At 38.3% G+C, this 27,089-nt stretch overlaps 3 protein-coding genes across 11 annotated transcripts; all 3 read left to right on the top strand.

Annotated features, from left to right (window-relative positions):
* Nucleotides 1–3,216: 3,216 nt before the first annotated feature.
* zdhhc24 (zinc finger DHHC-type containing 24) lies at nucleotides 3,217–6,560 on the top strand. Its single transcript, XM_041991114.1, has 3 exons — nucleotides 3,217–3,772; nucleotides 4,403–4,680; nucleotides 4,827–6,560. The coding sequence occupies exons 1-3, from the start codon at nucleotides 3,468–3,470 to the stop codon at nucleotides 5,117–5,119; spliced, it is 876 nt and encodes a 291-aa protein (XP_041847048.1). The 5' UTR covers nucleotides 3,217–3,467; the 3' UTR covers nucleotides 5,120–6,560.
* A 1,705-nt stretch (nucleotides 6,561–8,265) lies between these two features.
* On the top strand, nucleotides 8,266–13,885 carry LOC121643443 (calcium-binding and coiled-coil domain-containing protein 2-like). Of its 6 annotated transcripts, none has more exons than XM_041990869.1 (12): nucleotides 8,266–8,451; nucleotides 9,509–9,556; nucleotides 9,660–9,818; nucleotides 9,987–10,098; nucleotides 10,237–10,287; nucleotides 10,502–10,579; nucleotides 11,649–11,705; nucleotides 11,862–11,921; nucleotides 12,612–12,676; nucleotides 12,765–12,891; nucleotides 13,151–13,215; nucleotides 13,339–13,885. In XM_041990869.1, exons 2-12 carry the CDS (start codon nucleotides 9,534–9,536, stop codon nucleotides 13,544–13,546), a joined length of 1,005 nt encoding a protein of 334 aa, XP_041846803.1. In that variant the 5' UTR covers nucleotides 8,266–8,451; nucleotides 9,509–9,533; the 3' UTR covers nucleotides 13,547–13,885. The 6 variants fall into 6 exon arrangements, with proteins under 6 accessions (XP_041846803.1, XP_041846801.1, XP_041846802.1 ...); XM_041990867.1 differs by having other exon boundaries at nucleotides 9,419–9,556; XM_041990868.1 differs by having other exon boundaries at nucleotides 8,266–8,510.
* A 99-nt stretch (nucleotides 13,886–13,984) lies between these two features.
* LOC121643442 (sodium/potassium/calcium exchanger 3-like) lies at nucleotides 13,985–26,110 on the top strand. Of its 4 annotated transcripts, none has more exons than XM_041990865.1 (17): nucleotides 13,985–15,567; nucleotides 15,766–15,855; nucleotides 17,515–17,591; nucleotides 17,682–17,756; nucleotides 18,121–18,205; nucleotides 19,815–19,918; nucleotides 20,243–20,317; nucleotides 20,691–20,716; nucleotides 20,824–20,877; nucleotides 20,977–21,113; nucleotides 21,395–21,483; nucleotides 22,267–22,528; nucleotides 23,043–23,209; nucleotides 23,300–23,414; nucleotides 24,386–24,498; nucleotides 24,993–25,058; nucleotides 25,337–26,110. In XM_041990865.1, the coding sequence occupies exons 1-17, from the start codon at nucleotides 15,459–15,461 to the stop codon at nucleotides 25,445–25,447; spliced, it is 1,755 nt and encodes a 584-aa protein (XP_041846799.1). In that variant the 5' UTR covers nucleotides 13,985–15,458; the 3' UTR covers nucleotides 25,448–26,110. The 4 variants fall into 4 exon arrangements, with proteins under 4 accessions (XP_041846799.1, XP_041846797.1, XP_041846798.1 ...); XM_041990863.1 differs by having other exon boundaries at nucleotides 21,395–21,564; XM_041990864.1 differs by having other exon boundaries at nucleotides 20,977–21,131.
* Nucleotides 26,111–27,089: the final 979 nt, after the last annotated feature.

Genomic DNA, 27,089 nt, shown 5'->3' with positions numbered 1-27,089 from the left:
AGAAAAACAGAATAATAATAGAAATATATCTCAAGCAATGTATGCAACATTTGTATCCTTAAAGAAAATAGAAAATAAATCTGTTATAACAGCTTTACTTACATCAGCTTAGCTGAGCTTTACTCTGAGGTCTGATAGATTTTAGTTTCACATGAGAACAAATAGTCTGCTGTTTAGAGTCAATACAGTTTTTGAGAGGTGATACAAATTCAGTTATTTTACATCCGGTTGGTGGTGATAGGTCAGAGTTGTACGCACTTCTGTCTTTGACTGTAAAACAGAATAAGAACCTAAAATACTCTTTCAAGAACCACATAGTAGAACAAACTATACTAGCACGTTACTGTCATAATCATATGAGTAGTTTTTTTTATTCAAAAAGACAAAAACTAACAAGTTCAAAAGCAAAAAAATCCACATTACACTCTTCATCTCTATGTGGCATTCAAGTGCCTTACCTCTTCTTTACACAGCGCTCCTTTTGATTTATAAAAGCGTTTTGTTTTGTGCTGGTAAGATCGCCAAAAGACGGTAAATTCTCTGTTGGTGCAGCCATCACCACCAGCTTTCATTAGATGTAGAGATTATCTAGGATTAAGGACGAGGCTCTGAGGGGGAGGGACCACACACATTCAGCCATTCTACATATAGACATAGTAAGCGGGTTTAGTTGTGTTTAGCTGTGAAATTTTCTGTTGTTTTTGTGTTGCCACAAAGATAACCTAGCTAATAAAGCACATATTTAAATACACTGTGGGTCTGTATGAGCTTGAAACTATTAATATGGCACTTAACACAAAATTAAGCTAATTTCTTTCTATTACCTGATATTTTGACCATTTTTGACCTGAGCACCTCAGGAAGGCACGGTCTAGTTACAGTATATAATTACTCTTGGCTTCCTGTACTACACTGAGGCATCTTGGAGCAGAATGCATACTTTGACTCACATATAAAACACGACTACCTTCTTTCACCTGGATAATATCACCAAAATTATTAAAACATTCTGTCTTAGAGTGATGCAGAAACACTAGTTCATACATGAGTTACTTTAAAGTAGGACTACTGTCTGCAATTCCTTATTATTGGGCTTTAAAAGGCCTCCAGCTGATCCAAACTGCTGCAGTGAACATTCTGATAAGAACTAGAGATTAAATCATATTTCTTCAGTTTTAGCTTCTCTTTGTTGGCTCGCTGTTACATTCAGAATATTTTAAAATTCTTCCACTCACATATTAAGCTATTAATGAGCAAGCTTTGTGGAGTCTTAAAGATGTCATAGTTCCATATTTTCTTAGCAGAGCACTTTGCTCTTAGACTGCAGATTTATTTAAGTTGGTTCGTCAAGTTTCTAAAAGTAGAAAGGAAGGCAGAGCCTTCAGTTATGAGGCTACTCTTATAGAACCTGTTCCCAGTTTGGGTGTGGAAAGCAAACGCCCTCTCAAACTTCAAGATCAGGCTTTAAATGATGTTTTGTTTTGTTTTAATAAAGCTCATACTGTAGGTAGGACTAGCTTTGGGGATTCTTGGCCATCCTGTTAGTCACACTGCCAGAGATGGCTGTTGGAGAACTTACCATGATGCATTGAGCACCTCCCTGCTCCTTTCCCTCTTTGCACTTTATTCTCCATGTATAAATATATGACACTGTTGTCATGAATTTGTGCTTCTCCTTCTCAGCAGGAATACCTGGTTTAAAATTATTGACCACTTTTTCCAATCCTCCCCATGCCCAACCAGGTGAAGCAGATGGTTGCCCTTCTCTAGTTTGATTCTACTGGAGGCTTTCCTTCCTGTTAATAGCGTTTTTCTTTTCCACTGTTGCCAACTGCTTCATGAATGCTCAGGATGGGAGACTGAATCTATGATAAGATTCTATGCAATCTGTATGTTTAGGGTTAAACTGGCTTATAAGAACATATTAATTATAAACTGGACTAATGTCAGGGATGTGTCCTATCAACTATTGTAGGAGTCAGTATCAGAACAGGCACATCCTAAAATTTGCATGATGTCTGCTGCATGGTGGTGAGGACAACCGTGGGCCAGTGGTGGACAACTTTCGTCAAATGGTGCAATGAAGTCCACCTGCACCCAAATACTGGGGGGAAAAAAACTAAAGATATTGATTTCAGGACGTCCTCGCTCCATTACAGACCAAATACCTTGGTATGGTTTTAGATATGTTAAAATTTGATGCTATAAGAAGAGCTTACTTCTTGAGGAAGTATAGGTTTTTAATGTGGATGGAAAATGTATTACTTTTTTTTCCTTTTTCTTCTTTTGAATTGAATTGAACATTTTCTTTTATTTCCTGGTTATACCAAGTTAAGCAGAGTGGTGACGGTGGCCAGCAAAATAAGAGACCTCCCACATTCCTCACTACCTGCTGTATATGAGCAGCAGGTGATGAAGAAAGCCAGAGGCATCGTGGGAAACCAGGACCACCCTCTGCATAGAGATTTTGAACAGCTTTTTTTAGGCCAGAGATACAGAACAACAATGCTTAGGAGTAACAGACTAAAAAAACTTCCTTGTTTCTCACGAAATATAATTTTTAAATAGCTACAGGTAATCTTATATCTTTTTAAGATTTTACTGAATGATCATATTTTATGTAGTGGTTTTATTATTTTGTGTGTGTGTTCTTATTTTGGGTATTTTTAATTATTTAAGGATCATTTTGAGTATTATTTTCCTTTTCTTTCATTTTAGTGGTTTTTATTTCCTTAGTGGCTTTTATTGGTGATTTTATTGGGCATTCATGTTTGATGTATGCGAGTGGATTTTATTGTTTGATGTTGTAAAGTCTTGAGGAACAAAGTTTCCCATTAGGGACAATAAAATTACTTGAACTTAAAGAAAGATTGAACTGGAAAGTGACCAGGAACATGGCAGATTTTATGGGTTTTTTTTTTTTTTTTTTTGTTTGTTTGTTTGTTTTTTGTTTTTTTTTTTCATGTTCATGACAGAAGATTTTAGCTTCTTCTTGTTAAACAAAGATTAATTAAAGCTCCAAGTGGTTGAAATTAAGAAGGTGGAGGTGTAAACTGAAGCAGCAGAAACATTTGATGTAGAAAACATACCAGTATTTTATAAAGTAAAAATATAAGGTGGTTTTACATGAACTATACTGGATGAGCCACATTTTACATGTTATTTTTTATGCGGAACCATATAGTGTTGTTTCATTACGTATGTGTTATTATGCAACACCTGTTAGTGGACGTGTCGACAAGCCACAGTAGCGCAATTCTTAGTTGACAGAGTGAATATTTAATAGTTCAGCGTGGTGTTCTTTCATCGTATACATTGCTTATTTGTACGGAACATATATGAAGAATAACTGGTTTCTTGTGGTTGAATTAAGCTCGCGTAGGAAGCTAACAGTCGATTATTTTGCTAACTAGCCAACCAAGCTAAACTGTGTGTTTGTAAAACCAGGACGTGGACGAGCTCAAACCATGACGAGTTTTGCCAGCAAAGTGTTTTGTCGGGCCGAGAAGCTGTGTTACCACCTGCCCGTGTTCCTGAATACGTTCTTGGTTTTCTCGATTACCGGAGAGGTGAGCTATCTGGTGCTGGTTGAAGCTCCGCTGGAGGCGGAACAGAAGAAGACGGCGTGGTCCTCTTGGTGGAAGGGGACCCACCTGCTGGCTCAATATTTTATGCTGGGGAACATCTGCTGGAACGCCCTCCTCTTCCTTAAAACTAACCCCAGCATCAAAGGGGTGTTCCTTGGGGGAGATGGCCTGGGTCAGGGGTGGAGGTAAGGAAGAAGCACCTGAGTGTTATTTTGGCTGTTAACGCCAATATCGCCTGCACTGTTTAGTGAATATAAACCACAATATTGGACTGGAAGTACGTGTGTATCAGTTAGTGTGTAGTGCACCCCTTTCTTTATGTTACAATACCCTCTTTATCCACTCCTATAAGCCCAAATTCACTGACATGACCTCATCTTAGTCAGCACCACTGAGGTGAACAAGAAACCCTAAACAACTCTGTAAACATCTGCAACCAGATTCAAGCAATAATGTGAATCTGTCCTCCATCCCAGATGGAAACAAAATGTATATTTATCTGTCCTCTGTGATACATAACATACATTTCAACTGCCATAGTTACACAATCACCTATTTGTGATCATTTGAACTAAATGTTATTAAAGATTTAAGCCAATTTGTGGGGAAAAGAATAACCTAAAACTAATCTGGACATAAACTGGTCAGAACATTATTCATCACACAATTCTGACAGTTGTTCATGAACTAGAATTTCATTATTTTACAGCTGTTCTTGAAACTACGCAACATTATAACCAAAGAAACAATCTGTTAAATGTTATTAAGAAACATCTCCAACTATAAGTAATGTTTTCTCTCTTTTATAACCACAGGTACTGCTACACATGTGAGACACACACTCCTCCGCGCTGCTCCCACTGCTATGACTGCAAGGTGTGTGTGTTGCGGCGGGATCACCATTGCGTTTTCTTTGGCCAATGTGTCGGCTTCCGTAATTACCGCTACTTCCTGAGCTGCTTGCTGTTCATGTGGTCGGGACTCCTGTACGCCATGCTGATGAATGCAGAGGTCTTCATAGTCATTCTGAAGGAGGGTGTGACAGTGCACAGTGTCCTGCTGTTGCTCATACCCTGGATCATGCTTGTGTCAGGTACAATCCCACATCTTAGGTGTCCCATTTTGCTTTTATACAGTGTTGAGTGTAAGAGTTGCTCATATGATCATCAATTACATTTCCAGCTGTAATTTAGCTAAGTCTTCTACTCGCTACCATCTACTTTTCTTTTATTTCTTTAGGTCAGGTCTCGGCCCGTGCCTTTGCTTTCGCCTTCATCGCTGACACATGTGTGGTGGGTTTCCTGCTGGTGTCCGCCTTCTTCTTTTTCCATCTCTTCCTGCTGTTTCGAGGTCAGACCACCAGGGAGTGGTACTCATCCCGCCGTCCCTACAGTCTGGGACTCCTTGGAAACCTGCGTCACACACTTGGCCTCCGTTGGTACCTCTGCTGGCTCTGCCCACTCATCCCATCACCGCTGCCTGGAGATGGATTAAACTTCAAGGTCACAGGGTCACTGGAACCGACCCGGTAACAGATGGAGGTCTGAACAGGCTTTGATGGGTTTATTTTATTAGTGATGGTTAGTGGGTTGTTTTTGTGGAAAAGAAGCAGGGACAATTACCTCAGTAATGGGAGAGGTAGCTTGGGATGGGGTGATGCTTAAATGCTGTGATGCTGTTTAGATGTTACGGGTTGTCAACATCTGCACGCATCTTCTGTAACTGTTAGCTATGCTGAGACAGTAAGGGTGTTATTGTGAAGATGTATTGATCTTTGAGCTTAAGGTAATCTGTGCACTGATTGAGGCTGGCCTCAGAATATTACACAGTAATGAACAAGGTTCTTTAGGAACACTAAGCACTGAAATAAGAATGTATTTTACTGATCCAAAAAAGGAAAATGTAGAATTACAACTGTTCTTTAAGAAGGATTAATAGCCCCTGACAGTGATTTCTGGGGAAAATAGACTCTTGGTTGTGGTCTGTCTATTTTGGTTTTTTGCAAACAATTCAGCTTTCTGAATCTCAATCTCATTGCAACGTGTTTTCTATTGTTCCGGATTAGATCACAGGATTATAAATATGTTTTCATTAGCCTCCTGTTTGTTGTTGGACTTCGGCAGCTGGGATGTTGATGTATTTGTGTTGTCCACTTGGTAAACATCCACTGCTGAGCTGCAGCTATGGCAACGAACGGGGGTTCACAAGGATGTCTTAACACCTACGGGACAACAAACCCTCGAAAAACACTCAGAAATGGTACACGGTTTATAACCTTGTGTTTCAGTTTACAAATTAATGTAATATCTTCTGGTAAATACAGTATTCAGAATTTATATGATGCTGATGTGTAAACGTCTCATCGTTTTGTTTATGTTTTAGTCTGTAAGGGACTTGAGCAACACCGTGTCTTAATGTTTTATTACATGCTAACAGCATGCTAATCTTTAAAGTCTCTTCTCTTTGCAGGCTGAATAATTCAACTAAACAGTTTTTTTGTTTTGTTTTGTTTGTTTTGTTTTTCCCAAAGTTGCTCTCTTTTACAGTGCTTTTTGTTTACAGTACATGTCATTGCATCACCTGCCTCAGTTATTGCGTAATATGGATTTGAGACTGTGCTGTGTTTATTATTCCACTTGATGCCAACAGAAATCAAATGATTTCACTTAATTTCTTTTTTTATTTGCACCTTTGCTATTTTAATTTAAATTCTTCTTTTTGGATGTTTGAGAGCTTGTTGCTAAATGCAAATTATAGCAAAAAGCAGCAAAAATTCTTAAATGTGTTCATTGTTTTGATGTGTCCCTTTTTATGTTGAGTTTCCTTTTGAAAGCTTATCAATAAACTATATGAAATGAGGTGTAAGATTTGCTGTGCTTTATATACATTATATTTGAAACTGAAAAGAATTTTGTGCCATATCATGTTAAATACCCATGTTTCAATTATCTACACAATAAATTCCTACTCATATTCCTGTTGATTTGTGTAAACCTTTTATAATTCTTAATTCTTTGGATATGAAATATTCTTACAGCCTGAAATAAATAGAGATCAGTTAAAAGGGATTTAATCTAGCATCTACAACATAGAAAGTCTTTTGCAACAAATACAACTGTACTGAGTATTGTACATTTGGACATAATGTACTTGGAGAACATGTTTCTTTTGTCAGGAGCATAAAACATGGCAGAGGGAGGAGAGTTCATTGCTTAATGATATGGAATATTATGACAAGATTGTGAATAAACCATTCAGCTGCATTTATTCAACATCAGTACAACCACGTTCTTCATTATAAGGCAGCATTTGAATAAACACATGTATGATCATATTTGTCTGTTCAAACTGTTTACATTTTATAAAAAAGAATGTAACAGGATGTAAAAACCACCAGATGCATGCTGGATGGATATAGGTAAAACTTCTGATTGGGCTAAAAGCTGCTGTTTTTTAGATGCAACCCTTCTCCAACACACCTGAATCAAATGACTGGCTCATTACCAGGCCCCTGCAGAGCTGAATGACATGCAGATGACATTTGATTCAAGTGTGTTGGAGGAGGGTTGCATCTAAAAGTTGCAGGATGGTAGATCTTGAGGGCGGAATGTGGGCACCCCTGATCTAAAGTCTTTATTTAATAGCAGTTAAAGGTATACAGGACTGTCATGGTTCACATTTCCACCATGCCATATCTATGTTTAACATGTTTTATTTTATTTTCTCATCTTTTTTTTTCATGCCAAGGCTCTGTTCACCAATCAGCCTTATTCAGCCCACCTGAGCTTTGCCTAATTTCTTCCCTGTCCCACCTGTGCGCAGCACTACATAAACTCTCTCCAGTCTCTGCCCCTTCACCAGAATAGTATCTGCCAGTAGATGACCAGTAGACTTGCACTTGCATGTTTCAAGTTGCCGACCAAGTTCACATCCCTGGCTTGCTCTCTCCTTGCCTCGACCGCGACATACCTCTTCTGCTTTCTGGTTATCTGGTCATTGACCCCTGCTCTGATTCTTGACCACCAAAGACGGAGGAATGTAGAAAGTGGCCCTCAATTTTAACTGCGCCTTCAGACATGACTGGACTGTCCCAGACTCCTCTGCCAACCACCATTCTCACAATTTTTTTTTTTTTTTTCTTTCTTTCTTTAGATCAGGGATCACCAACTCCGGACCTCTTGAGCCAGTGTCCTGCAGGTTTTCAATATCTCCATTCTGCAGCACACCTGACTCAAATAATGGGTCGTTAAGAGGCTGGTGTAGACCTTGACTATTGACTATTTAATTTGAACCAGGTGTGTTGCAGCAGGGATGCAGTGAAAACCTGCAGGACACTGGCTCAAGAGGTCCGGAGTTGGTGATCCCTGCTTTAGATGCTTACCCCCACGTTGTGGCTGAACTTCTGAATTCTTAGTGTTAGCTGTTAAATGGGGCAATCCTAGATAAAATCAGTTATTGATGAAAATAGCACCATTGACTTTTTCTTTTTTTTCTTTTTTTTTTTTTTTGGAGGGGGAGCGGCTCATTGGTTTAGTTTTTATACCAAAAATTTCCCCCTGAAATTGAAAGATTTAACTTGCACTACCGTTTTCCCTGAATGTTCCGCCGTTAGCGTTAGTGTCGAAGCGGATATTTTGACTGGCTGATATCGAAGTATCGACTCCAGGGTTTCGATACGTCCATCTCTACTTGACAAATGTCGCCTAAATACTCGAACAACCTTCTTGGCAAACTTTCAACTGAAAATGTTATGAAACTGAACCAACTAACTGAAAATAATTCCAGGATATATTTGAGAAATCTGTACAAAAACAGCCAGCCAGCATTTGTTACCGAAACCGAGTAGACCAGCCAGTGCTGCCAGGTACTCTGTAAGATGTCTAGCTAAGTCTTCAACTTAGCTGTATTTAACATTTCTTGCTGGTAAGGACTATTTTTCAGATTTGTTAGCAGAAAAATTAACAGTCGCTATCAAGTAAAGTTATGAAACACTGTGTGGGCAACTGAACTGATACTGACAAACATTGGTTAGCTTAGTCACTAGCTTATGATAGCTTAAAAACTATTACTTTTTATTTCGTCTAACCCCGATGTTTATATGTTAAAAAAAAATGTATATAAGTAAAATGTTGCATTTTATTGGGTAATTTGGCTGCTCAGCTGTTAAGGATGACTTTAACATTAGTTGCCATTATACCTTATCTGCAGTTATTAGCATTAGCGTCAATTTAACACCTGAAACTCGAGTTGGTCTTAAACGTTAATTTAGCTATTAACACTAGCTAAACTAATAAATGGCGGTTAGACTGTATCCTATTGTTTTGTATAGATTAAGTGTAATTGCCATATTTGTGTTCTTAAATGTTCATTATAATCGGCTGGCCATCCTTTTCTTAATCCAACTCTCCCGATGTGTTCCAATTTGTTATTAAATAATGCAATAACCATGAAATCAAGCCCCTTCATTGTCACACTTCTTTCTGCCACCCTCATATGCAAGGAGAGGACGCCGATTTTTAGGGCAGGCTGAAAATGTAAAAATCAAATGGCGCTCTCGGATCAGCCCCCACCCTCTTTTTTTTTTTTTTTTTTTTTTTGCGAGGTCACGCAAAGCGCATTGCGTGGTAACGCTAAAGAAGAAGAAGGAAAAAAAAAAACGTGTCCGGTAACATCTGAAGTTGATTGATTGTGGTGCTTGCATTTAAAAATTATTGCAGTACATTGTTGCTTGTACACTGAGATTAAACTTTTCTAATCTGCACTTAATAACCATAATAATTGTGTGTGTGTGTGTGTGTGTGTGTATGTGTGTGTGTGTGTGTGTGTTTTAGTTATTTAAAGTTAGAAAAATGGAACAGAAATCGTAAAAGAGGCACTTTTGTGCTTTATGTGTAATTCTTTGGTGAACATGTGATCTGGAGCACAAGGAAGGAAAAAGCCAACAGCATGGATGCCACAGTCGACAATATGTGAGTGATGCTAACTGAACAAACTGAACCCCAACACATAAAGTAGTCAGGTTGAGTGATATAACAGCAAATTGTGTCTTCTTGGTGGTGTGTATTTGTGAAGATCACCGAAGGAGATGCTTGAGAAAATAGCTGAGCTGGATTACAGTCAGTGTCAGCTGAGGGACCTGAATGCTGAGATGAGGCACTGGCTAGATATTGCAGATGATGACATAGCGACACTGCGGTCGGAGAACACCACCCTCCAAAAACAAGTGAAAGCGTATGCCATTATGCGTTACTGTGGATGGGTCACTTTTCAGTTCTCTGTCTTTTGTTGGATTTCATTGATCTTAAAGTGTTAGAGCACTAGGTTTCAGATCCAAGTTCCTTATTACAATGAGTTGGGAAATGATGCCAGAAGCTTGTAGCTGTACGTCTATGTCTGCAGCCTGGAGAAGATCCTCAGTGATGCACAACAAAATGAAGCAGAGGCTTGCAGGCCCTTCATGGCTGATGACCTCGATGCAAATAAATGCAGTCAACAAAAGATTCATGAATCAGTGCGTTAACAGAATTAATATTCCTTCATAAATGGTGCCCAGATAAATAAGTACTCATTATTAAATGTAGATATGTTGGTATGCTTCTATATCAATGTTTGGATTACTTCATTGTTGCTTCGTGTGCTTTTCTGGCAGGAAAAGGAATCCATCATGATGAAGGAGCTAAATAAAAAGCTAACAGCAGAGGTAGATAGGTTTATTTCTGTCAGCAGACGTTACAACAGTGGTTGCAATGTGTAGTAATACACGTGTAGAAGGGAATCAGGTCTATCTTCCCGTTTTTTTAGGACAGTTTGGCTGATGGATTTTGATTTTTTTTTTAACCAGCTGTGGCAAATGTCTTAAGTAGTGCAAACATATAAAAGAATATTGCTTACTTTATTTGTTTTGGTGCTTTCAGCTTAAAAACTTAGAGCAAGAGAGAGACCAGGATAAGATCACTTTGAGCAAGCTCAAGACTGCCCTTCAGACCCTCAAGGTAACACTGGATTTTACCTGGACAGGTTTTATTACTTGTCTCTCTAGCTGTCTTTCTCATGCTTTCACTTCAAACTGAATAAAGTCAACCAAAAGTTCCCACCTACAATAAAATCTTATGCTTCCTTCACCTTTGTTGTCTATGAAATGAAGGGATTGTTAATCAAACATATCAGATTAGTCTTGTGATTAAGGAACATGTTTAGGTTTTTATCAGCTCATTTTGTTTGCATTTTTAAACATAACTTTGCAGAACATGAGAAACAGTTGTTTTAGTAAGTTATCATCTAGCAAAGTTCAAGTTTGACTCCTTTCACCTGTTTCTTTTCAATATATTATATTTATAACATAGAGTATATATATATACATTTATTTATACATTTGTGCTTTTTATATATTCTACGGAAAAGTGATTACTTGAATGTAGTTATGTGACTTTAAACTTTAGGGCATTAATAAGTAAATTATGTTTATTATGGTTTAAGTACACAAGACGTACATGTCTTCCAACTTTAACATTTTTTTTCAGCAGATTTTTTCTATTGGAGATTATTAAATGTTTTCTTCTGCATGCACACAGCAGACATTGCATTTTTACTTTGGAGTCTTTCTGTCTAATATATAAAACTACCTGTAGCTTTGAATCTATACAGATACCTGCAAATGTTTGCTGCAAGTTTAAGAAATTAAATTTTTGTTGTATATTTTTCAAACATTTTAGGATTTCATATGTTTTTGGGCGTGTAAAAAAAAAAAAAAGAAAAGAAAAATCTGACCCTTGGCTGTGAGACCATTTAGTATAATTTTACCCCCTTAAAGATGCTCAATAATTTAAGCTAAGCTTTAAATTTGACCCTCCTTCTGTAAAGGTGGCATCAATTATTGATTAATTGATCAAATATTCCCCTATGTCTTTATTTTTCCACTATACAGATATTAAATAGATTCAGCTTTTACCAGTAAATGGATTTAAATAGTTAAATTGAGGTGAGAAATATTGAGTGACCTGACATGGAATAATACAAGAGCATCAACCAGCGTCTCATGTTTTATATGGTGTGTTTTGTCAGATGGAAATGGAGGAGGTTCAGCTAGCGCTGCGGCATAGTGACGAGGTTATTGATCAGGTAAGAGCAAGAGTACCGTGCCGTGACTGAGGAGACAGGAATTTCTCACAGATTTTAATGTTTCCCTTGAGTTTTGACAAAAGTTTTACAGTTTTATTTATCTCTCTCTTATATTTTCTTCGAATATAATATGTTTTCTGTGTGTGATTACGTTAGAAAAACCAGCAGTTAAAGCATTTGGAGGAAACTGTGGAGGAGTTTTCTGACGTCATAAAGGTAGCAACGTTCACATCAACTTCTGTCAAGTTACAGAAATAATAATAAAAAAAAGTTAGTTTGAACTTTATACAGTTATAGAAAGCAACTTTATGTTGCTTTCTATAATATAAGCCTGTTTTGTATGTGATGCAAACTAGGAGAGCTGTCAAACTGAATTGCACTTAGAGGAATAAATAAAGTTTTCTGAACTGAACAGGAAATAAGCCAGAGTTTTTTTGGGGGGGTAAAAAGGGCTGCAGGGACAAATTTAAAATTGAGGTTAAAACTGTTAAAACTGATGCTGGAAATTCAATTCTGTTTGGGTGAAGTGGCTTCCAGATGTGCTGGGAAAAAATGAATACAAGGAATAATATTTTCCATTAAATATCAGTGGATTCATTATAGAAATGTAAGTCAAGGGATGAGACTGACAAGCACTTGATTTATATAACAGGACAAACTACCTCCAGATTTCTGCACATGCTCTACCACAGTTGCTTTAATTGTCTTTTTTATTTCCAAGCCTATGAATAATAAAGGGAATTTTTAAATTTGATGAAATATTAGTTTTGATGCCTCTTTGCCCAAATGTTTGTGTACTATTTTGTTTGCAGTGTTACATAAAACCAACAATGTCCATGTTTACATTCACAGTGCTCACACATGTTAAAAGCTGCCTTGTAGTTAGACTGTGTTTATTTGCTCCAGGATCTCAGACTGACCAAGCAAGAGCTGATGAATCAGCTGGAAGACAGACAAGACGAGGCCTCGTTGTAATTCTGACACACAGATCCACAAGTGATTTAAGTGCCAAGTAATCCACGAGCACTAGATCTTCACTGTGTTGCTGTTTGTTTTCAGTGCTTTTCAGACTGAGCTAATGACAGAAAAGGAGAGACTGATCAGTCCTCGCCTGTCCTTAGCAGAGGAAATACAGCTGGTGGCTTTATCATCCGAAGTGAAAACCAGCATGACAGATGTTAAACATGTATGAACACTTAATCTTGTCACAAAAATATTAAAATAGTTCCCTGCATATTAGGTGTGCTCAGCTTAAATTTTGTTCTGCATGGCTGTTAAAATAAATTAGATTAAAGTGAATCTCTACTGCCAACTTGACGAGTTCATGCAAATGATCCTCCTGTAATTCCATTAGTGGCCACAAGTGTGTGCCACAGCACAGTCCACATGCAAACCCAGTCAGGAAGCTGGTGTGTGCTGACATATGTGTCGCACTGTGTCTGCAGGAGGAGAGTCAAACTGAGGAGCTACTGGAACATCACAGTCTCACAGTTGACATGAAAACCAAAAGGTACGTCAGTTTCACATAATAAAAAAAAGCTCTGTTGTGTGATCTTTAAATGTTTTCTGTCTTGCAGTATTCATGTGTCACGTGTGTTTCACTGTCTTTACCTTACTGCAAATTGCCCCACAGGGGCAGATCTGCAGGTACCTTGAAGACGGCTGTTCAGAGAGCAGGACTCTTTGTGTTGTGCATCTTCAGTCTCTTTGTTTTGGCCTATGTGGCTGTAGGATGCTGTGCAGGAAACTTTGACTTATTTTCCAACATCTTGTGGAGCAGTGCACGTCTCATGTTACAGCCCTGTTTTAGTGTCCACTACAGGGCTTTACCTCCCTTTTGATTTGTTATAAACATTTGAATTCAGTTCGTTCAGCCTCATCTTGTTTCTTTATAATTAGTTATTAAGTCAGTCCTTGTCATATAAATATATGAAATCTGTGACAAACAAGCAAAGTCAAATTAACCAGTTTCAGAGTTATGTCATTTTGTTACAACACCTGTGCTGTTGCGACATGTGACAATTGGAGTTGTCAGTTTTAAACCACTTAAAAAAGGAACTATATCATTAAAAGTGTTTGTATAAAACAATGTAAATGTTTTAGGACAAAATGTAGATGTCATTCAGAAACTATTAACATTGTCCATTCAGAGAGTTGGGGGAATAAACTGTTTTTCTTTTTGTTTTGTTTTCTTTTTCTTCAAAATTGAGCAAACCTTGTTTAACCAGTGTTAGATCCTGCTTTACTACCCCTGGCAAAAATATATATAATTATCACTTTTTGGAAGAGTCTGATCAAGTAACAGAACTAGTATGGAATTACCTTGTAATCTGCATGTCTCATAAAAATACCTGATCATGTCTGAATATGAAAATAAGTCTGCACTAAAAGGAGTGCGTTCAGGGCTTAAGGAACTGTTTCTCCTGGCAAATTGGCAGGAAATAGCCCAAAAAGGCAGCTGTCAAACTGGCAGAGAAGAATATAAAATTCCTTCAACATGGAGTGTGCAAAAGATGGCTGTTCCCTGTCACCTTTTGCACTCTCCATCTTTTTTAAGAGGTTAAGGCTGTAAAAGCATCAACCAAAATAGAAGTTAAAGCATCAGGACAGAAAACTCAGCAATATGCCTTTTAATTTTAAATGTACAAAAAGAAAGAAAATTTAATGGAGTGAAACAGGAGTTATTGTTTGGGAAAAGGAAATATTTCATATTTAATGAAAATTTATATTCAGTCATGAATGGCAAATCTGCTGAGCAAGGAGATGATGCCAAAAATGTTTGATGCAGGACCAATGAAACATATAGATGACTGAAGAAAACAAATTTCCACAAACGTTTTTCAGGATGACATAACTCACGTTACCAGCAAGCAGTTCACATCTCAATCCAAACAAATATTTATGGTGGAAATTTTAGAAAACAAATAAAATGGGTCTATTAGGAAACCTCCAGCCCAAGCTGATCTGATAACTCCTCTAAGAGAAAGCTGAAGCCTGACTGATGAAAAATCAATATAAAACTGAACTGCCTTTTGGGGAATAATACATTTGTCTTAACTGAAAATCTGTAGGTTGGTTTCGGTGCTGACCTGAAAAAAAAAATGGATGTTTTACTAAATTTGTATGTTGAAATTTGTTATTTTTTCTGCAGAATTAACATAATTAAAGAACATAGACAGAGTATATCATTTTTGCCAGAGGTTTTTAGATAGTTTTAGAATTGTGCAAACTTCTATATTCACATTTCCCTGGATAAACTCCTGATCTTTACAAATAAAATGTAAATGTAGGGTAGCTGCTGTGTGCTTCCAGTCGCCCCACCCAGCTGAAGGCTCTCCAGTCTGGTGGGAAAACTCCCCCTCCCGGTCGGGAAAATCATAAACGGGATCAGATTTGGGGCGGAAGGGATGGGGATAGAGATGTCTGAACTTGTGGATATTTTCAAATAAACATTGACTGGTCATTCGTTTTCTGCGCTTATCTGCTGGGGGTGAAGCTGGTGGTGGAGGATGCGGGGTCGCTGACGCTGACTTCACCGGTGCTGGATGCTGAGACACTGATGACGGGCCGAGGCTCGGTAACATCTTCCTGTAACGTGGATGGAGCCCTGTGTCGATAGACGATAGATCAGTGTTGAAAAGCAACAGGCCAGTCAGATCCGGTCTAAAAAAGCGGGGACCCGGTGGGAGGGAGAGTGATCGTGGCGGCGGCATGTTCTGAGCGGAGAGCCGACGAGCAGCGGCGGCTGGCGGGATGAAGGTTCCGAGGAGACCGAGGCACACGCTGTTCCTTCCCCGGTTCTGCGTCGGTGGACTCGGTCTGCTTGCAGCTGCCTGGATCTTTCATTTTAATGATGTTACAGGTACTTGGACAAATAAACACATAAAACCTATTATTCTTGTGCTGTCTCTAACCAGGCATATGACATTTATGTGGAGATTACATGAAAAACAAAAACTGCAGAAGCCTAAAGTTAAAAAAAGGTGCAACAAAATTAATATAAACTTTGCGTAAATTTAGTCAGAAGTGAATGCACTTATATGTCAATCCTTCTTTTTAGGCTCTGCTCTCCAAACTCATGACATCTTGTCAAAGAGAGAGCTCATCCAGCACAAAGAAGACAACCAGAGTGGCAGTATTTCTAGATCTGGTGAGTCATCTTGGAATTTATTAACTTATTATTAACTTGATATTTATTAATGCATTAACTTGTGAGAATCTTAATCTCTAGACTGAGGATTTTCTCAACCATCACTAGGCAGAGATTTGGATATTCCTCCACTGTGTATAACCAGTGTAATGATTGTGATGCGTTGAGGCAAAGTGAAAGTGTGCTCATCTCTACTTATCTGTTTAATTCAAATCCACCTCCTATTTGCATTGATCTACCTTCCAGGTCTACTTTATTCATTATTTCTTAAAAACTCTGCACATCTAGATGTTTAAACACAGTGAAGCTTATGTGGGATCCAGTTGCTAGGAAACAATGCTGTATTTGTGGTTGGATGTTGCATGCATCTATAGCAGTTCAAAGTGCCTACCCTGTCGTAATGATCTGCCGATGAACAGCCTCTCATCAACATTTCTTCATGTGCTGGGATGTATTTGACTTGTTTGAAAGACCCAGAAGGAAACAGTGACAGCAGCTTATAGGCTCATGTTGAAATGAGGAGGTTTTTGCCAAATATAGAAAATTCATTGAGCTACATTTATTCAGCAAGAAAAAAAATGTTCTATCTCAGGAAGCTACAGAATATATTAGCTCAAAGGACCCAAATACATCTTCTTCCAAGTATCAAATTGGACTATTTACCACCAACACTGATCCCTTGACTGTTAAGACAATGAGCAGGGTGTTCAAGGAAATCCAAGTGGAATCCATTCTTGCACATGTTGCATGTTTACCTCTAACTGCACAATGTCGCCTCTGTCCAGAATCCAGTCCACTTTAGTCACACTTGTGTTACTTAGATGTTATTTCCACTCATCTTTGGCTAAGGTTTTATAAATCCTCACTCAGATCTAAATCAGAAAACATTGTGAGGAAAGACATTTGGGAGGCAGCTTTCATAATTGCTGTTTTGTCTGCTTCAAAATGGGTTTTTTTATTGCAGGATAGCTGTGGCATTTGAGGTAAGGCCAACAATCTGTTAGCAAAAGTGATTGCAGTGCTGAAGTCGGCCAAATTGATCACGTCTTTTGTATTGTTAACTTTTGACAGATTTTAAAAAGATAGTTGATAAGCACTCATTGCTATGGCTAGTATTAAGACACAGTGTAAAGTCCCATTTCTAAGTAGAAACATGGATGTAGCACTGCTTTAACCTCAAGTAGTCATGGCGCTTGTTGCTAAGGGATACTGAACATATATCCAAAGCAAAGACAAGGGACTTCCAGGTTCATGGTGCAGCTGCAAGTGGCGCTTTTTGTCATTACTGATTAATCTGGTTATCGTTTTCCCACTGTTAATACATCAAAAAGCTCATCACAAATTTCATTGATGTCATCAAAGGGCTTGTCTTGCCTGACCAGCAGTCCAATAGGCTTTTTAAATGAGATCCCTGACACAATGTGGAGGGCTGTTCTAAAAGACACACAGCGACAACAGTGAAAGCACAGCCATGTTTTATTACAGAAGCAGATCAGCAACACATCTAATAAGCTCATTCCAAAGATTTTATGGGAGTTTTGCTTGAAAATAATTAAAAGAAATATGAAAATTTAAACCACTTTGTGGTTTCAGCTGTGCTTCAGTAACTCATCTCATTTCACTCATGATGATTTTACCCTCCGCCCATCTCTTCCACAGCTATCAATGAGTTTCCAGAAGACATTTTTACTGTGGATCAGAGGAGACAAGGAGCGGTGCTCCTTCATGTTCTCTGTGTGAGTATAAGCTCTGTTGTTTTTTTTTCTTTCTTTTGCTAAACCTACAAACAAAGGCCCAGTGGTTAGTAATGTTTCTCCCGGTTTTAGGCTATCTACATGTTTCATGCACTTGCCATAGTGTGTGATGTTTACTTTGTGCCATCACTGGAAAAAGTGTCAGAGGTAAGAACTTGAGAAAAATTAAACGTAGTTTAGACTAAAATAATGTGAGATATAAAGTAGTTTTTGTGACTACAGATTCATACTTGATTTTTCTTCTTAAGTTGTTAGAATTTGATAACATAATGTGTTTGTATTCTATATTTCTAAATCTGTATGTTTATTACTGCTAACAATTTCCTTGCAACATCAAATCAGCTTTTTTAGTGTATTATTAACTATAGCCTGATGTGCCTCAGTGAAAACAACTGGGCATTGAAGTTCAAACAGAACTGAAATATAAATTTAATAGAAAATAATTACATCTTCAAGAAGAAATTGTCTGAATATCTTAAACCAGTTTAAACTCCTTACCTCTGTCCACTAGAACCTTCAGCTCAGTCAGGATGTTGCTGGAGCAACCTTCATGGCCGCTGGGAGCTCCGCCCCAGAGCTCTTCACCTCTTTGATTGGTCAGTATGATACTTATCTAAATAATCACTTGTGGGTTACAGCGGATGTATTAAGTGTATTCCGGTCCATGTCACTAATGGCCTATTTCATTATTTAATAAAATGAACATTGAAGTCAGAAAGAGCACATTTTACGTTGCTATAGAGTCTGCCATCTCTCCAATTACCTGTAATTGTTACTTAAACTCATCCGTGTGACCCAGTTTTGTAAGTGTAATTGTCTTGTAAATATGCATCAGTGAAATTTTCAGGGGTTAAATTCAGGAAATTCAGGTTTGTTCTTTACAGCACACTGTTCATGGTGTTTTAAAACTATCATCTGGATGAACAACAGTTAGCCTTGTTATCATCAAAATCTTTCAAAAAGGAAGTTGCCAGAAATACTTATTATTGGTGCTTCTTCTGATAGAGAACACAGCATAAAGTTAACTAAAATTACAGATTCAGTCATATAGGGACAAACAAAACAAAAAACATATTGCTCAACTTTAAGGTTTTATACATATCAAGGCATAATTAAAAAAAAAAAAATTAATCTGGTCCGTGTGGCGGACTTATAATTAGCTAAGTTAAACATAAGAAGACAAAACAACAAATGACATACAGCTTTGGTTCCCATCCTGAGGTCCCCAAAGGGGGTCCCCCAAAGAACACAAGGGGTCCTTTAGGCTTTGAACATTAGAGCCACTGTGATTAATGTCCACAAATTGTCCCTATTTTAATAAATAAAAGCAAGGCTGGTTGTTGTTAATTCAGCTTTGGCTTTATCAAAGAACAGAACTCAACCAGAGTACAGTATTTATGATGAGAATCTCACTTTTGAAAGCCTAAAACCAAGCATGGTTTCGCACTGGGTGGAGCACAGGGTGGAGCAGGGGATCCATGGCATTTAGTAGATGCATGAAGGGGTCCCCAAAGAAAAAAGCTTGGCATACATTATCACACCATGATACTGTTTTAGCTAAAATGTGAAGAAGTTCACAGAAGACTAAGTACACTTCATGTTTCATTAGCTGGTAAGCAACAACTTGAAGTGGGGTTTTGTTTATATGTATTTATTTTAAGGTCCCACCAGTCCTGAGGCTGCAAAACAAGCCCAAACCATTACCCCTCCACTACCGTGCTTAACAGTTGGTAAAAGGTGTTTGTTTTGATATGCTTTGTTTGATTTGTGCTGACTGCAGAGCTACAGTATATATTATGCCCATATATATATATATATATATATATATATATATATATATATATATATATATATACTAAATGGCTTCTAGCTACCTGGATTTAGATGCAAAGTTTCCATTCAAGGAAATTATACAGTAATATAGTCATGACTGATAAAATACATTTTCCTTAATGTACCAGGACATCATAAACTACATAAACCATGTCTTTGTGGTTCCAAGTGAAATCAGTATAAATGTGTTCAGAAGAGTAAGAAATTCCTAATGTTTAATATATAAACCTTATTTTTCCAGCTAACATATTTGAGACCAAATTTTAATTTCATATATAAATATATATATAATATAATATAATATATATAATAAAGGTCATACTTCTGCTAGCTATTTATAGCTTATTGTAAGTTTTCATGCTCTGGTTTTAGGGGTGTTTATCACAAAGGGAGATGTTGGTGTGGGAACTATTGTGGGATCTGCTGTTTTTAACATCCTCGTCATCATCGGCCTCTGCGGCATTTTCTCCGGACAGGTTTGTTTGTTTGTTATTTTATTAGCATGAAAACAACCTACAGAATCTTGCTTCCAGATGATGTCCATCTGCAATCACTTGGCAGGTAGGTGGAATAATAAATGTGTAAATTAGATATATAAACAAGATGCTGAATACACATATGATGATCAGACATGCAGTACATACACCCCACAATGAAAAACACACCATTAAAACACACACAAACACATGCTTCACCATTAAACTCCAGAACTATCTCATTAGTTTTTTTGTTTCACACAAGTGAACAAAGCACTCTTTGGACTTCAGTATTTAATGTGTCCCTCCTCTTTCTCCCTGCAGCCAATCTCTCTAAGCTGGTGGCCTCTGTTCCGTGATTCTGTTTTCTACATCCTGTCCATATTGGTGCTTATTTTGGTAAGATATCATTTTAATAAAAAAGAATTGCAGCTTTCCTGTTGACCTCTTCTCAGTGTTTGAATACTTAAATGTTTTCATGACTAATTTAGCATCAGTGTTTGGTGCTTGTTGACCAACAACAGGCCCAGTAGATGATCCTTACAACACTAACCACAAGTCCAGAAAGACTGATGAATACATGTCAAGTGCAAGAATCAGCAAGTTAAATCACAAGATGTCACACATCAATAAATACATTTATTCAGTTTATTTTAAGACATGTACAGACAACCTACAAGCTACAGAACACACTGGATGACTACTACTGCTTGAATCATGCGCATAAAAAGTCCTTTACTGAGTTGTGCTTAAATTTTCATTTTATTTACAGGTGATCTATGATGAAAAAGTCCTGTGGTAAGACTGTAATTGATCATCTTACATTAATTTTAGCAGCTTCTTTTGTTTTGAAATTAGACCCACAATAACTGTGATTATGATGACAGTAATGTTGCACGTTTCAGGTGGGAGACCATCATCCTGATCTCCATGTATGGAATCTATATCATCATCATGAAGTGAGTCTCTTTTTACCACATTTCTGTTAGCTTGGTACCAAGATGACACAGGCTGTATGTCAACTGATGGAACATTTTCTTTGTGTGTGTTGTGTGTAGGTTCAACCGATCTTTGTGCTGCCTGGTAGAGAGACATTGCAGAGTGGACGGCCAGCCGTGCCTGAGCAGCCTGCGACGGACAACTGCTGTCGGAAACGCTGGCGACTGTGACAATGATATGGTTCCCCTGAAGCCAGGTGCAGGAGCTCGAGTTTGTACGTTTGCATGTGTGCTTCCAAAACATCAAAAGCTTCCCTCGGTTTCTGAGCAGTGCTCAGCAGACCTAGTGACACAGTTTGTGCTGCCAATCAAAGCAATTTCTGTTCCCTCGTGGATTTCATACAAATTAAAATAGAACTTGATGCCCTTTATCTCGATCCATCATCTTTTTTCTCTCAGCTTTCAGTTTTTAAAGCAGATTATCTTTTTTACTTCTATGCCCTGCAAACAGTTGTCCATTTCCTCTTTCCGTCCTCAGACTCGTGCGTGGTGGCCGGTCAGGACTCAGCAGTGGTGATGGTGGATGAGTTACTGAATCTGCACCCCCATCAGCTCACCTTCTCAGAGGCAAGCCTCCGCCTTCTCATCACCCCGCATTTTCCCCCCTACACCCGCCTGCGTATGGCAGGACGCATAGTCATCAATGAGGTACACTGCACGTGCTCACAGCCCTCATATAACATCTGGTTCCCCTGGTTGTTTGGCTAAATTGATATTTCTTAAATGTGGGTGTACCACATTTTTAAAATCACCAAATACATTTCATATGTTGCTGATGATTTTACTGTTATTAAATCACAATTTAAAAGGCCTCCTGCCTTGTAATAACCAGACCACATTATAATTTTTGTTTTGTTTGTTTTTTTTTTGTTTGTTTTTTTGACTGGGTTATGAAAATTTAAGTGAGTTTTAACTCATTCTAATTTGTCACTATATCAATTTGAGGCCATAGTCGTCCTTATGTGGTGATACCTAAATTGGTATTAGATGAGATAAAATGGGATAGCTGCATCTGCAGCAATTACACATAGGTGTATCAAACAACATCCATAAAAAAACCACAACTAAATCACACAGACACAGAGTGCTGCCTGATGCCTAATATTATGGCCGACACAAAAACAAACAAACACTGCATCCTCATTCTGTCTGCTCTCCTGCACGCTTTGCCATTACCATCCCTGCTCGTGTTCATGCCCCTGATCAGCGCTTTCCTAATCCCCTCTGGCAAATGTGAGGCCCTGCTTGGCTGCATAATCACTCCTCCTGCTAGTTCTCATAGTGTTAGCCACAGTCAAATAAAGTCAGTTCCATAAACCTGCATCATTGTTTCTTTCTCCCGACCCACAGAGGCAGAGGCTGATTCGGGCTCAGGTGAACCCAGAGGAGGGTGCGGCTTTGGAGGAGGAAGGTTTAGGGGCAAGTGGAACTTTGGGGAGGGAGAACGGGACGGCAGCTGAGGGAGACAGACAACTACTGGAGGGGGAGAGGGTTAAAGAGACGAGTGGAGAGGTTGGTGGGGGTGCGCAGCTGAAGGAGGAAGAAGAGGAGGAGGAAGAGCAGGTTGAAGAAAAGGATGAGAATGCTCCTTTCAAACCTTTCGTCCTGCCAGGTGAATGAATAAAAGCTCGCTGGAGTAAGGTTATATTTGTAGCATTTTGATGCTTGAGGGAAGTTTGGTATTTATCTGATTTAAATGCTGAAACTAAAATATAAAAATGAGATGTCATCAGCTGACTGGGATAAGGTCGTATTTATCCAGAGCTGGTGACATGATGAGATCTGTTGGCTGTCTGCAATCTTTCAGCTGCTACATTTAATAAAAAAGGAGGCAAGCTGGAAACCAAAGACTTCCTCTCAATGCTCTTTTGTCATTAATGCTTCTATACCAACCAGAACCTCTTCCTGCTTCACCCTCTGTTAATATTTCACAGCTCAATAGATGGTTTTATAGCTGATGGAGCTAATTAAAAGGAGATGACACAGAGATTCACAGACACATTCAGGCCATGCCATGTGAATAATTTAGCTGTTGAGATAAATCTGTAATGATGCCTGTGGAGAAACTGTTGTGTGTGTGTGTGTGTGTGTGTGTAGATTTACGTATGTTATCTGTGTTTCCTCAGACAGTTGGTGTGTGCGACTGAAATGGCTGCTCTCTTGGCCCGTGAGCTTCCTGCTTCACTGCACCATCCCTGACTGTAACCAGCCGCGTTGGGAGCGTTGGTACCTGCTCACATTCCTGTCCTCTACACTCTGGATAGCCCTCTTCTCCTACCTCATGGTCTGGATGGTATGAGTTCAAAGGCAACGCAACGGCTCGCATACACGTGCAGACATAAGATCACTCGTTAACAGTTTTTTTTCTTTTTCCTCTGCAAAGGTTACCATTATCAGCTACACACTTGGAATCCCAGATGTCATCATGGGCATCACTTTTCTAGCAGCTGGCACCAGTGTTCCCGACTGTATGGCCAGTCTCATCGTCGCCCGACAAGGTGTGTGTATACGTGTGTATTCAGTACTTGCCAACAAGCATTTAACCAGCTGATTTAGTCATTTTTTACATATTTTGGTTGGTTACTAAATTAAATCAGAAACTATCCACAGGCAGCAATGATCAGAGTTCAATAAAAGCATTTATAGCTTTATTTCTGGCAGAAGAACATGACTGACAGAAATTTTAAAAACTTGATCGTATTATCCTACACTGTAAAAAATGTTGGGAAAACTTAAAAAAAAGTAAGGCAACTAGGTTTAAAGCATTTCTGAGTAAACCTAACAAAAATTGGTGTTTTTTTTAACCTACATTAAGACTGTAAATAAAAATCGATATATTAAGTTGGACAAACTTGAGATTACTATTTAGATTTACTAATGTAATTAAGTAGAGGCACCTTTTGAACAGAAGTTACCTCAACTTTGTTAACTTAACAACATAAGTTGTTCCAGTTCAAAGACACGATCAGACCTGAATAGCTATCCTAACTTGGATATAATTTTGAGTTACCCTCTTAATAACTTAGGTTTACCAACACTAGGAGCCTTAATTGAGTTTACTCAAAAAAGGTTTTAAAAATGCCTTCATTTTTAAAGTTCACTCAACCTTTTTAACAACTTTTTTACAGTGCACGTTTAGGCGACTCCACATGGTTTGCTAGAAACATAAACCTGATCATTACAGCTTCACTAACGGTTGTAATTCCTGGGGTCTGAGTGGTGGTGAGTATTTAGTGATGAAACATAATATTTCCTTGAAACATTTATGGAACAAAATAAAAACTTTTCCAAGAGAACAAACACAACTGAGCTCCATCAATTTTGCTGTTTGGACCCTTAAATACTAAATGTGAAGGTTTACAATCTTGAAGAAAAATTCTCTCACCAGTTTTTCGTAGCTGCTTAAGCTCTGAATATTATTTGGCCCTGCATCATTTCCTGTGCTGCGTGTTCGTGTTGAATGTTGCAGGGATGGGTGACATGGCTGTCTCGAACTCCATTGGCAGTAATATCTTTGACGTGCTGCTGGGCCTGGGCTTCCCTTGGGCACTCAGGACTTTGATAGTCAGCTATGGATCAGTGGTAACTCCTGTTATTCTTTCTGCTTCATGTCCTCAGGCATGTTGTCAGTGATGTGGTGCAACTATATCAGTTTAAGGAGCATCCACTGTTTACTGGCACCTTTTGACTGCCTACCAATAACAATAATTAAAACATGTAGAATATTAAAATTTGGGGCTAAACATTATACAGCTCCCCCAGCATCTGTTTGGCAATACTCCTTTAAAAGTTGGTAGAGGCTAAAATTAGAGATAATTTGGAATATACAATGAACACAAAGATTCATCACAAGGCTATGGACTGGACTCTATGTTAATTATACTATAATATATACTATATTGTGTTTTTGATGCTACAGAAAAATATCTCAAATTATCTGAGATTATTTTTTAAATATTTTTGTGATGGAAATTTTAATCCAAGCACTCAGCCGTTGTATCACAGTGCCATCATTTCATATTCAGTTTCAAAGCATCAGAAAATGTTGTGCTAATGTTTACTTTTCTCTGTTTTAGGTGACAATCAACAGCAAAGGTCTGGTGTACTCCGTGATTTTGCTGCTTGCTTCGGTCACACTAACTGTGAGTAACGTTCCACCTACTTGAGCACTGCTGTTCTTAAAAAAAATGAGAGATTTAATTGTGAGATTGTAGTATTGGTAAACAGATGCAGATCAGGTGCCTGTTTGTTCTCACATCTAATTTTCTTCTTATCATTTTTCCTAGCACAGAGTCCCTGATTCAGTTTTCTAAGATTTCTTAAGATTAAATCTACTGCAGGAAATGAAGTTTTTCTTCTATTAAATTTTGGTTTCAGACAGAACAAAGAACACGTGTCTTGTCTGTCCATCCATCCTCAGGTTCTGTGTGTCCATCTGAACCGCTGGAAGTTGGACCGCAGGCTGGGCCTCTGTCTCCTGCTGCTTTATTCCATCTTCCTCCTTTGCTCCGTCAGCTTTGAAAGGCTTTAGACGACAAATTACTCCGCATACACACTGATGGGGTAGCCTGACTTGTTTTTCACCTTCACTGCTGCCATCAGGTGTGTGCAGAGAGTAATTTTAATTTCATTTCACAGTGGCTGTACATCTTTAAGCAGCATTACTGTGACACTGGATCTCTGTAAGCGACATTGTTTACCTTTAACAAATGAGTATTTTAAATAGTTTTGTACCGAAGCACCTGCAGCCCAAATTTTGTGAAATCGGACCCAAATGCTAATGCACTATTTGTCACAATCAATGTATAAAGTGTTGAATTTGTATTCTGAGATGAAGAGTATTGTATGAGGAACCCCAGTGTGTTAGTTTACTAAATACTTTATAACTGCCACAAATAACCTCAATGACAAGATTATACATGTGCGTTTATGTAGCTGCTTCTTAGTTTGTGCACTTTTTCCATGTTTGACGTCACAGTTGTCATCACACCTTTGTGTCTGTAGCTGTACTCATCATAGCATGGCTGCTCAGCACGCTCCAGATAGTTGCACTAAGCCACTGTTGTCCTGGCCTTGTACATGAAGCCCTCCTTCCCATAATGCTTCTCAACTCTGAGGTGTTTTTGAATGTCTCTCTGAAGAGTCCTTGAGTATTTGTTCTTGAGGCATGAGTGCAATAAAACATTTTATTCTGTGAGATTCTTCTTCTCTGCATGAAAATTCATTACCTCTGTTCTGATCCTCTTAAATGTCTCCAACTAGCTAGTTAAACTTGCGATGTACACTCAAATGTTTTGTGAGTCAGTTAAGTTAGGATGAAACCTTGAAGCTTGTAAAAATGTAAAATGCTTTTGTATCAACATGCAACAGCTAATGGGTACATTCATCATACAATAAATTTAATCTAGTTCAGTGCAAAGAGCAGAACAAAATAAGAAAATCCAACAAGGGTGAGCTCATTTTATTCTGTATGTTTGGCTCAATACTGTCTGCTTTCTATCTTTAAAATATTTAGATAAGATGGACCACTTGAGACCGCAAACTTGCTAATGTGCTGGACCTCTACTGGACTTCAGCACCAGGGACAGCTCCATGAGACCGGGAAGCTGTCCAAGTGCTGAATCAGGACACATTAGATTAACGTATACAAAGAGGATGGTCAGCTGGTAGCAAAGTGAAAAGACAAACTCTGTTGCAGCTCAAGCTGGGTGCATAGTTCTTTACAAATGGTCCCAAATCTACAAGATGCTCTGATCCTATTGCTATCAGTATCAAGCAAGAAAAAAGTAAATAAACACTGCATCAGTATGTTTTATATAAATAGGATGGTGTGCCATCTGTGCAAAACATGAATTTTTTACCAGCTTGTTTACCAGCTAGCAAAGCATTTTTGCAGCATTACTTCTGCTTCTTTGCTGTTAACCCGTTTGTACCAGACGTGTCGTGGGCGGGACATGACAAATAAATATGCATTTTCTTCAGTCTCCCTTCCAAGTGCCTACATGTTATGCACCATTGAAAACATGAGATTTGAATGATGTATATCATCCAGGCAACAATCATAACACTTATTTCAGATCAGTCGCCTACAAAATAGGGTGTATATTAGCAAGAGCCCAGTAAAAGTAATCCACTGAAATAGTTGGTTCACAAATTTTTATCCATAAAAACAT

This window comes from Melanotaenia boesemani, chromosome 7, assembly GCF_017639745.1.
Source record: "Melanotaenia boesemani isolate fMelBoe1 chromosome 7, fMelBoe1.pri, whole genome shotgun sequence".
In the NCBI taxonomy this organism is placed as follows: domain Eukaryota; kingdom Metazoa; phylum Chordata; class Actinopteri; order Atheriniformes; family Melanotaeniidae; genus Melanotaenia; species Melanotaenia boesemani.
The sequence above is the reverse complement of the archived record's forward strand: the minus strand, read 5'-3'. Positions and strand labels throughout refer to the sequence as shown.